This window comes from Cibotium barometz, chromosome 27 (assembly GCF_041138505.1).
Source record: "Cibotium barometz isolate CiBa-2024 chromosome 27, ASM4113850v1, whole genome shotgun sequence".
Classification (NCBI taxonomy): domain Eukaryota; kingdom Viridiplantae; phylum Streptophyta; class Polypodiopsida; order Cyatheales; family Cibotiaceae; genus Cibotium; species Cibotium barometz.
In genome coordinates this window covers 18,105,933-18,117,976 of record NC_141072.1, presented here as the reverse complement: position 1 = coordinate 18,117,976, position 12,044 = coordinate 18,105,933, and the positions used below count along the sequence as shown (strand labels likewise).

The 12,044-nt window shown below is 46.6% G+C and overlaps 1 protein-coding gene across 1 annotated transcript in view; it reads left to right on the top strand.

Moving 5' to 3' along the window:
• Window positions 1-11,654, top strand: part of LOC147623125 (uncharacterized) — a 149,912-nt gene extending 138,258 nt beyond the window's left edge. The window contains exons 10-13 of the mRNA XM_086821189.1: window positions 10,622-10,675; window positions 10,778-10,870; window positions 11,082-11,148; window positions 11,221-11,654. Coding sequence (XP_086677315.1) covers window positions 10,622-10,675; window positions 10,778-10,870; window positions 11,082-11,148; window positions 11,221-11,312 — 306 coding nt within the window. The 3' untranslated portion in view covers window positions 11,313-11,654. The remainder of the gene's footprint in view (window positions 1-10,621; window positions 10,676-10,777; window positions 10,871-11,081; window positions 11,149-11,220) is intronic.
• Window positions 11,655-12,044: the final 390 nt, after the last annotated feature.

Here is a 12,044-nt window from a genome sequence, read left to right as displayed (position 1 = left end):
AGTATTCCGAGACGAGGTTTGCATTCAACTTTCTCATGCTAGGCCGCTTGTGTACATGTAGCGGGGCATTGAGGGGACTCTTCCTCAGTGATGAGTTTGCACGCACTTCAGAGGCTTCCACGACGGTCGGCAAATTTTGCAGGGAAAGGGCGGATGATGCGGCATGGTGGGAGGAGGCCAAGGCGCTTGTGGAGATGGTGCAACCGATTATTGATCTCCTTAGGGTAGTGGATTCCACTCAACCATGCATTGGCAAAGTGTACGAGGCAATGGATCGCATGACAGAGAAGCTAAAAGCAATGTTCAAAGTCAAGCCTCACTATAAACAGGTCAAATCCCTATGTTTGAAAAGGTGGCAAGCCTACCACTCTCCCCTCCATGCTGCTGCCTACATTGTTGATCCTGAGTTTCAAGGCAAAGGGCAACACAAGGACAAAGAGGTGAGCAAAGGCCTTCGACAAACCTTGGATCGCCTTTACACTAGTGAGGAGGATCGCTGCACAATCAAGGACCAATTGCAGATTTATAGAGAGAAGCGGGGGGCTTTTGGTTTGGCAGATGCACAGGCGGACCGCTTCAAGATAGGGTCTGCACTTTGGTGGGAGGATTATGGTGCGGAAACTCCAAAGTTGCAGGAATTTGCTGTGCGCGTACTCTCGCAGGCTTGCAGTAGCAGTTGCCTAGAGCAACTCTGGTCAGTTTATAGCCACATTGCCTCTAAGAAGAGGAACCGCCTTGGTGTACAGCGTGCAAATGATTTGGTATTTGTCAGTGCCAACTTGCGAATGCTTTGCAAGGGCTTGACAAAGAAGGCAGATTCTTTTACCGAATGGGAGCAGGCACAGCAGGACCCACATCTCTCTGATCAGCAGAGGGCCGAGATTTTAGAGGAGCTTGAGGTTGTGCCCGAGGCATTGTCCCCCCCACCTTCCCCTCCCCCTCCACTTGAGGACCAGCCTATGGAGGACTTCACTGAGGAGGTCACGATTGATCTTCACCCTTTTCAGCCTCTTGCCTAGTCTCTTGAGTCTAGAGTCTCGAGTCTCGACTCTTGCCCCACTTTTTTGCTAGCAATCTTGTATCTTGGCACTTAGTCATTTTGCCTTGAGTGTACACCCTCCTTGGGCCTTTCATTATGCCATTTGGCATTTTTGTTTAGATTGTACACTCACTTTTGTTTATCACGCCATCGGCGTCCCATTATAGTTTTTTGCTAATACGACTATGCATTTCTCCTCTTTTTGGTGCAATTTTGTGCTTAATGTCTTGGTTTCTAAGTGTAAATCAAGTGTGTTAAAAAAAATTGCAAAAAAACAATCGTTTTCAGATTGCCGTTTTTTTCACCGTCCCCGAGACGGCCTTTTGCCCCGTCCCCGTTCCCGTTCCCCGTTCCCATTCCCCGTCCCATGTTTCTATGCTTGCTACCCATTGGTGGACACAGATAGAGAGACCACAGGCCCTCATGATGGCACGCATGATACGCAGCAAACCGTCAGTACCTCATGACATTATCCGAGCAGAGTTTGCTGTGCCTCCTATGATGGTAGAGGCCATATTCCAGACTATATGCTTGCTAGACATATTCAGAGAGATGCCACAGGACAGATTGTCATACAGAGCTTTTGAGGCATCTAGACAGCTAGCTGAGGCAGGAGACAGAGGATCATGGTATGCACAGGTCACACATTGGTTCTCACAGCATGGCCTAGACATGGATCATCTACCACCATTCCAGTATGACAGGGATGCACCACATATCCGTCTCTCTCATAGTGAGAGGAACAGAGTATTGAGATAGGACCTATGGCAGCTCTATACACGAGAGACATGGATATCGCCCACACAGCCTCTTCCACCGAAGATGCTATACTACAGAGATCACTTCATGAGTATCACTGATGATGGATTTATAGAGAGGCCTAGATACATGGAGGGCTTTTTACCACACGGCTCCCGAGTAGCTATTGGTCAACTTAGAGTCTCATCACATCGATTGGAGATCGGGACTGGCAGAGCAGCACGGATCCCCCGAGAGGAGAGGGTATGCAGATTGTGCAGAGAGGAGGTGGAGAGTGAGGAGCATTATGTATGCAGATGTAGAGCATATATAGCCATCAGAGAGAGATATCCCATTTTATTCAGAGAGCCACAGTCCCTACGCCAAATCTTTGAGGCAACAGACTAGCGCATACTAGGGATTCATTCTAGACATACAGCGTCGCAGAGAGACATCGTTACAGGCTCAGACAGCTCCAGAGGGGGGACGACAGACACAGATCACTACATTTTTTCAGAGATCCATCCCACTCCCAGTCCCTACACAGCAGGGAATTACTCTCCAGAGAGTAGAGACACTCAGAGCCTGCAGAGACAGAGGGCACCTAGCTTTCGGACACCACTCCTATACCAGAGAGAAATGACAGAGATTATAGCTCAGTTTTACAGAGAGGGTGCGGAGCGACTAGCTCGCTTCAGAGCAGACCCAGGCATGTTCTTCAAGGAGCTGTGTATACCCCCTTCATTGATGTATACCATTTTATACCCCCAGTATGGTACAGGATAGAGCTAGCTAGGTTGCATATATCATGATTGTATACTCCATGCATATAGCTTTGCATTCTCCTAGTAGTAGAGCTCCATCCCCTCCCCCACTCATTGTACTTATTGTACACCCAGATTCAGCTTTTTAGTTCAGTACTTTTTCATTTTGTTGGGATGACAGAGGATACCCCACACAGGTACACTGATTTGTCTCATAGGCCGAGTTCGGTCTTTTGGAAGACGTTAAAAAAATCTTTCTTTCTTTCTTTCTCTCTCTCTCTCTCTCTCTTAGCTCGGCTGGAGAGAGACATCTATCGGTTGTTTTTGAGTCAGGATTCTGGGGAGGCTTGGAGATTGCTTAGGGTGCACCCCCCGCCTCCGGCCATTACCTTTCCAGATACATGGGGTGAGTATGCAGCCTCCCTCTACACAGTACCAGAGCAGCCACCACTACCGAACCCTCCAGAGCCTTGTCCACCCACTTCTACCTTCTTCACAGCAGAGATGGTGAGGAGGACCATCAACAGATTGCATACAGGGAGGGCACAGGATCATGAGGGCATTGTAGCCGAGCATTTCATACATGCTAGAGATATGATTGCAGACTTGCTAGCTCTCATGTTTAATAGAGCCATGTGTGAGGGGTTTCCTAGGACTTGGAGTACTTCCACGATTGTGCCGGTACTCAAGTCTGGAGATCCGAGCCTGCCGACTAACTTCCGCACCATTATGATTGGTCACTTGCTGGCCAAGCTATATGCCTCTACTCTTGAGCACGAGTTGAGCAGATGGGCAGAGAGACAAGGGGTCCGAGCTCAGGGACAGGCCGGTTTCAGGAGGAGATTCTCTACTTTGGATCATATCTTTACCCTCAGGGCTATCATTGAAAAGGGCAGAGCACATGGGAGGAGGATCTACTGTGGCTTTGTGGATTTCCGCAAGGCCTTTGACACAGTGCCCAGAGCTCGACTGATGCGCAGGCTGCAAGACTTGGGGGTTCCATGTGAGCTCATTTGGGGTATTATGGCACTTTATGAGACAGTAGTTGGGCAGGTGTGGACTTCAAAGGGTCTCTCCCAGCCAGTACACTCCACTATAGGGGTGAAACAGGGCTGCCCGCTCTCTCCGACTCTATTTGGACTATACATTGATGAGATCTCTGATTATATTGGGACACGAGGGGACAGAGGAGCCCAGTTGGCTGGCACTTGGATGCCTCTGCTCTTATATGCTGATGATATCCAGTAACAGATTACAATAATCATTTTGTCCATCATACATATCTTCCACGACATACCACTGGAATCGGTAGAACCAGACAATTACTCACCCACCCATAATTGAATGCCTATCTCTTTACATGCTTATGCACAGGACAGTGGGCTCTCAGTTAACCTTGGTAAGACCAAGGTTATGGTGTTTAACACTACAGCTCAGTGGGTCTGGAGATCAGCGCCTATTTTCACATATGGGCAGGAGATAGTGGAGTATGTTGACTCATACACATATCTTGGAGTGGTGTTCACTGGGCCCACATTTTCCATGAGGGGGGCAGCAGAGGCCAGATTGACTAGAGGATATGCAGCACTAGGAGGTCTAGAGAGGATGTGCTCACAGGTACAGTTTCAGGAGCCACGCACTAAGCTGTGGCTATTTGACACGTTGGTCACATTGGCTATGCTATATGGAGTACAGATCTAGGGGCCTAGCCTAGATCGTCATAGTCGATCAGGACGCACATATGATGGATGGAGATCGATGGAGAAACCACTGGTGTCCATGATCTCGAGGATGATTCGGGCTAAGGCCTCGGCACCCCATGAGATTATCCGACCCGAGATGGGAGCACCACCGATCGTAGTCGAGGCTCTCGCCAGATCAGTGTCCTTCATTCATAGCACCTGGGAGCTTGCCCGACACCGGTACGCACGACTTGCTTTAGAGTCCTCTCATCAGCTAGCCATGGAGGGAGACACTTCATGTTGGTATGCGCAGATAGCATCCTGGTTTGAGCTCCACGGGTTCAGCTTAGACAGACTTCCACCCTTCCAGTACTCTCTAGAGGCACACCCTCTCACCTTGACACATTCTGAGATTAGTAGAGTCATCAGACAGGACCTCATTCAGTTGGACACTAGGAGGACATGGCTAGAGCCCTCGTAGGAGTTAGGGACGAAGATGGCTTTCTATAGAGACCATCTTCTCCGCACCACTGAGGATGGCTTTATACGTAGACCGAGCTACATGGATACCCATTTGTCCCATGGATTGAGGTGTGCCATTGGGCAGATCCGCACCTTTTCACATCAGTTAGAGATAGAGACAGGCAGATTTAGAGGCATACCTCCAGGGGACAGGATATGTCAGATTTGTTGGATAGAGCCAGAGACGGAGGAGCACTACATCTGTCGCTGCACAGCATATTATGAGATTCGAGGGCGCTACCATTGCCTTTTCAGAGAGGGATTTGGACCACTGGCTAGAGTCATGGACTATTGTGATCAGCGATTCAGATCTGCCATTGCGGGGATGTACTCTGAAAAGGGTGGGTGGGTGGGAACAAAGAAGAACTAAAACCTGCAAGTGGCTGTCCAGCAAATCAGCCCGCCGTCCTCTTGCTTCTCCTCTTCCTGAAAACAGTCCACCAATCAGCAACACAACAGCTTGCTCACACAAATCCCAAGAACTATCTAGAGCCTAGGCTCTGATACCATGTCAGAATACGCAGCGGAGATGATGACCAAATCTGGGAACACAAGAGCAAAAAACGCAGTGCAAAAAATCACAGCACAAGAGAGAGAGAGATAGAGGCGTGTAACTATGCTCAGAGACCCATGCTAGAGCTCCTAGGATGATTACCACTCCAGCCATATACTGTTGTACTCACTGTCACTTTTGTACTCCCCCATATTCATCATGTATTCATGTATCCATGTACTCATGTACCCCATTTTGTCTAGTAGCATTAGCTTCCCACTCTCCCTAGTTGCTTCTTCCGGATGCTCCCTACTGATGTATTGTAGGGCTAGATACTTACCTTCAGTCCTTTCTTTTCTTTTCCAGATAGTGTATCTGATGTCATATGGTTGTAACTTTGGTCTCATAGGTCACTTTGGCCTTTTGAAGACGTTAATATAACATTTCATTTCATTTTCTCTCTCTTTCTCTCTCTCTCTCTCTCTCTCTCTCCCCCTACCTCTCTCCCTCTCCCGAGTCCCGCCCTCTAGGGCCTACTACCTAGTACCTAGAGGCTAGGCTCTAGCCTCTCCCTCTAGGATCTATCTCTCTCTCTTTTCCCACCCACCCTTCCTCAGGCCCCCAAGGCAGCAACATAACACTATCTCTCTCTCTCTTTTCTCTACATGGCTTGACCCCCCCCCCCCCCCCCCCCTTCAGCTGTGGGAAGTACTGCAAAAAGTCATGGCCAAGACCGGAGTTAAAGAGGAGCTCGTGAAGGTGGAGGACAAGCTCAGCACAATTATCAAAGAAAACAAGAAGATGGTCGACTCTTCCGTTACCACAATCGTAAACCGCCTCTCCAAACTCGAGAAGGGATTTGACAAAATCCAAGAGCTCGAAGAGAGAACATCGAGGCAAGAGGCTGAGATTTCAGCCTTAAAGGAGGAACTAGTGAAGGCCAAATTGCATGCTAAAAGTCAAGCAGCTGAAATCTCAGCCCTCAAAAAGGAGTTGGAAGCCACTTCACAAGGCAAGCTTGAGGATGGAAAATTTCAGCCCTCCTTTATTGAAGAGCTGAATACCATCAAGGAACAAATGAGGATCATTCGAGAGGAGGAGGAGCAACATAAAGAGAAGATATCTACATGGGTGGAGGTGATCATAGAGACACAAAAGAAGATGGACGAGGCGGAGAAATGGATTGAGGTCGCCAAGAAAGGGAAAGGTAAAGAATCGCCACCCATCCCCACTCCCACTATCATCAACATGACCCTTGAAGAGGAGCAAAGGAGGAAGACCCGGGCCTTACATGTACGAGTGTCCGGTCTAAAAGACCGTGATGATGCGGAAGGGGAAACCAAGGAGCTCTTCTCTATGATGGGCATTGAAGCCACGCACACAAAGGCATGGAGAGTGGGAAAGAAGAGAGAAGGTAGTGGCGAATCTTCTAAGGAGAGAGCACTTATCATTCGTTTCCCCTCCATGCAAGCGAAGGACTTCTTGAAGAGACGTCCTACACTCAAGAAGACGGGAATATTTCTTGGAGATGACCTCACACTCTCGCAACTTGCCCACATGAAAGAAGTTATGCCCGAGATAAGGGCAGCCCGAGAGAAAGGGAAAGTGGCCTTCTATAGAGATGGTAGAGTGGTGATTATGGAGAGGCGCTCTTCATGACGGCGCGAGACCTATGGGACTACAAAGTTGCTACTTGGAATTGTAATGGATCTCTACGCCTTGATGTAGGGGCTTTTGAGGATAGTTTCACTGGGAGGGACATCATCTTCTACTGTGAGACGCATCAGGCTCCTAGACAGTCCATGCCACATGTTAGTGGATACTGATGGGAGACAGCTTGTAGACAGGAGACTCGTTCAAAGCATAGAGGATGAGGCTCAGGAGGAGTGGCAGTATTGTTTAGAGAGGAGCTGCAGCCACTGATACATATAGTCCACAGAGATGAGCAGGCTAGGTACATGTGGGTTAGACTGAGGGCGGAGACGGGTAGATTTCTCTACATTGTTATATGCTATTTTGCTCCTAGTACATCAATGTATGCATCACCTAGCGGGTAGTCTCCCTTTTCTATTTTGGATGATGACATTTGGGAGTTCTCCAGGGATGGTGACATCATTCTCCTGGGGGACTTCAGTGCCAGTACCGCCTATAACCAGACAGTATTTTATGATAGCTCAGAGGAGCTTGATGTTAGGGATATGGGCCTATCTAGACTCTCACAGGATGAGGAACACACTGAGTATGGGCGGTATTTGATAGACATGGGGACTGCACATGGATTGGCCATCCTGAATGGCCTACAGAGATTCCCGATTGCGGGCGGTTTCACTAGCTTTCCACATCGGCATGGTGCTAGTACAGTGGACTATGTTATGGCTCAGCCCAATCTCATTCCCTCTTTTCAGGATTTTATGGTAGGCACTAGGCCGGTTGGAGTAGGAGTGGATCATGCTATCTTGTCCTTCACTCTCACATTTCAGTTCAACCCAACTCCATTGGGACATGTCTCCACACACACTCGTTATACCTTTACAAGGGAGACTGACACCGTGTACACGGATGAGATATACAGACACTTATGTGCCGAGGAGCGAGGACGGCCATTAGATGAGCTCACTCAGATATTGATAGAGATGCTTCATGCTGCAGCATCAGAGGCATATCCCCATAGTCAGCCGACACGGAGACGATCTGGGAACATGCCCCAGAACACTTGGTATGATGAGGAGTGCGGAGAGATGAGGATCAGATTACAGAGAGAGGTGCTCATGGGTGTTACCACTCACAGACAGTCACGGATTACCTTCGGGCGCCTAGTGCGACGGAAGAAGAGGGCTTATCTTGCTCAGTTTAGAGAGGGATTTGTATCAATTATTTATGAGTCAGGACTCAGGCGAGGCATGGAGACTATTCCATGAGCATTCACCATCACCAGCCATTACCTCCACAGAGATTTGGGGTGAGTATGCAGCATCCCTGTACACAGCACCAGGACAGCCGCCCCTGCCAGACCCATCGGAGCCATGCCCTGAGACATGTGCTTTCTTTATTGCTGAGATGGTAAGGAAAGCTATTTTGACATGATGAGGAATGGGAGAGCATATGATCATGATGGTTTGGGAGCAGAGCACTTTATTCATGCCAGAGATATGCTTGCAGAGCTTATTGCTATGATGTTTAACCGAGCCATGTGTGAGGGTTTTCCTGAGACTTGGAATATGTCCACGATTGTGCCTATCTTCAAGTCAAGGGATCCCATGCTTCCTGGGAATTATCGTACCATCATGATTGGTCACACATTGGCTAGATTATATGCATCTATTCTTGAGCAGGAGTTGAGTAGATGGGCAGAGAGAGAGGTCATACGTGCATCAGGGCAGGCAGGGTTCAGGAGAGGTTTCTCCACTCTTGACTGATGAAGGAATGTTGAATACTCGAAAAAAGAAGCAAAGGAACCCGAAGGAGAACTTTTTCCAAACTCTCGGGCTGACCCCTAACCATGCAATCAACACAAACTGAATGTGGAAAAGAAAATTATTGTAGAAACCTTAGGCTTTGATACGAAATCTAATGCTATTCGTCATTTACAGGTGCTAACAAGATGATTAATGCAATGAAACTTAATGAAAACACAAGCACTTAGAAATAACCTGAAACTACTACTAAAGTTGTATTACAAAACAACGCAAAGAACTGTCCCCAAACTCTCGGGCTGACCCCTAACCATGCAATCAACACAAACGGAATGTGGAAAATAATATTTTTGTAGAAACCTTAGGCTTTACAGGTGCTAACAAGATGATTAATGCAACGAAACTTAACGAAAACACAAGCACACAGAAATAACCTGAAAGTTGAAACTACTACTATAGTTGTATTACAAAACAAAGCAAATACTTTTTATGTTTAATACTGTAAAACGAATCAGGTGGACATGGTACCTAAACTAATGCCTCTGTGAGCTGGCAGTCTCCGGCTGCATACAGGGAGCTTCATTTGGGGCATATAAGAAGCTGCAGATTTCAATTTTCTAGGGTTAGGTTTACTTGTTGCTTGAGGGGAGCTATGGAGGGATTCTCATGGACTCCTGGAATGTCTTACAGAAAAGACGACACCAAATAAGCAGCTTCAATGGGTTACAAAATTGAAAACAAGAAAAATTGAGGATTGCTTCATGAGAGTAGACCAAAATACCATTGGCAGCCTAAGTAGAGAAACAAGCTGCCCAAAAGGCCACGGCCACTATCTGCTCCTGTGGCCATGATGAAGAAATGTTGAAAACTCAAAAAAAAAAGAAGCAAAGGGAACCCGAAGGAGAACTTTTCCCAAACTCTCGGGCTGACCTCTAACCATGCAATCGACACAAACCGAATGTGGAAAATAATATTTTTTTTAAAACCTTAGGCTTTGATACCAAATGTAATGCTGTTGGTCATTTACAGGTGCTAACAAGATGATTAATGCAATGAATCTTAACGAAAACACAAGCACACAGAAATAACCTGAAACTACTACAATAGTTGTATTTACAAAACAAAGCTAATACTTTTTCTTTTTAAGACTGTCAAATGAATCAGGTGGACTTGTACCTAAACTAATGCCTCTGTGAGCTGGCAGTCTCAGGCTGCATACAGGGAGCTTCATTTAGAGCATATAAGATGTTGCACATTTCAATTTTCTAGGATTAGGTTTACTTGTTGCTTCAGGGGAGCTATGGAGGATTTTCCCATGGACTCCTGTTTTCCCATGGACTCCTGGAAAGTCTTACAGAAAAGATTACACCAAATAAGCAGCTTAAGAAATTGAAAACAGGAACAATTGAGCATTGCTTCATGAGAGTAGACCAAACTACCAGTGGCAGCCTAAGTAGAGAAACAAGCTGCCCAAAAGGTGAAAAAATTTGTATTGTGAAACAAGGCTGGAAGTTAGGTGTCTAATTGCAAGAAGACAATCACCAATTTTTAAGAATCTGTTAAGGGATATACATACATAGTAAGACCCCCCCCTAACATACATAGTGCTGATTACTCTGCTAAACCCCCCTAGCAAGTAGCCCTGGCATGTGACACATGCATGTAACTGCTGGAGCTGATGAATGCCATGTTGCAAGGAGCAGGGGAAAGACTATCTTGTCTTTGAAAGCAGTATTGTTGCAAATCTTTACTGCCCATCTTGCTCGATGATGTTGGTTTTGTCGTGCAGTTCACATGTTCTCCACCCTTCCTCTTACCTGGTCTGGGTCTACTCTTCCTCTGCTTTAGCTAGAGACATCCAGAGAATAACCTAGAGGGCTACATTTATCTCGTATAGAGGACAAATTGCAATGGTCTTATTAAAGGGTATGCAAATCAGTAGTATGCTGACTGCTTGTTTGTATGGTCAGGTGGTTCCTACCGTGTACAGAGATATCCGTGGCCATAAGATCCAAACGAACCAGGTATTCTGCGGCCATAAGATTCAACAGAAACGTAGACAATCTTTGACTGGCTTGTGTGCTGAATACTGATCTATTGTCTCTTTTCTGTCTTTGAGCTTGCAGTTCTCAGTGACGGAACACTTTCGGCCAGTAGAGTTTGGGATGAGTCGGGCTCTGCCAGGAGTGTTCTTTTTCTATGATTTATCTCCTATCAAGGTGATTTTCTGCCTAAGTTACTGTAGATGTGTCTGGTGGTACGTGAGCTTCTTGTGTGGACCTTCTGCCTTGTAGAAGGCAGTGTAAGCGATAGTTGTTTTTTGCTAAGTTAAAGATTAGTTAAGAAAGATAGAAAATCTCCCCCCCCACTCCAGAAAGGAAACAGCGTATGATAGCCACTTGTTTGGACTCAATTTGTTTGCATGCGCAGGTGAACTTTGATCAGGCAAAAACCTCCTTTCTGCATTTCTTGACCAATGTTTGTGCGATTGTTGGAGGTAATTCCTCCTCCTTCCAGTGTAACTGTACACAGTTGAGAAGAGAGCTTAACGTGGGTTATCTCTTTGCAGGAGTTTTCACGGTCTCTGGGATTATCGATGCATTTGTGTACCATGGCCACAGAGCAATCAAGAAGAAGATGGAAATAGGTAAATTTAGTTGATTTTGAGTGGTAAAGGGTTGCAATCAAGCGTTGACTCAAGGTAGCAGATGGATGACTTGTCTGGCTGCACATATAAAAAGGCAGAATGTGGTCTTGCAAGTAGTCTTCAAGAGTCGGGTGTATACCATTCGCATCAAAAAGCAATTTTGAGTTCTGAGTGGAATCACCCTTGAACAGCCCTAGCAAAAAATCTCTGTTTGTCATGCACTGTTGCATCTGCTGATGCCGTCTGTTTGCCTTCTTATATGGGCAAGAGACATAAACTGGCCCATTCCGGGATATGTTGTGCCATAGTTAGAAAGACAATCTGTTTGTTCTAAAAAGAGTGAACAACTTTTAGAATCCTGAATTGTTTTTAATCTCCAATTGATCCCGTTGATTTGCTAGCTGTTATGGTTTGCATCCTTCATACAGATTAGCACGACTCTTTCACATAGACCCATATATGTGTCTCTCTCTCACATGCACTCTCTTTGTCTCTGTCACGTGCACAGACACAACCCTCTCTCTCTCTCTCTCTCTCTCTCTCACACACACACACACACATACGTGCACATGCACTCTCTCTTCTCATACTTGTCTCACAAACACTCTTCACACCCCCAAAAACTCTCTCTCTCTCTCTCTCTTTTCTCGCACCCCATGCTCGATATCCTTGACGGCCCCCTCCCCATACCGGGGGGTTAGCTCCATAGATTATATGATGATGATTGTCCCACTTTGTATCGCATG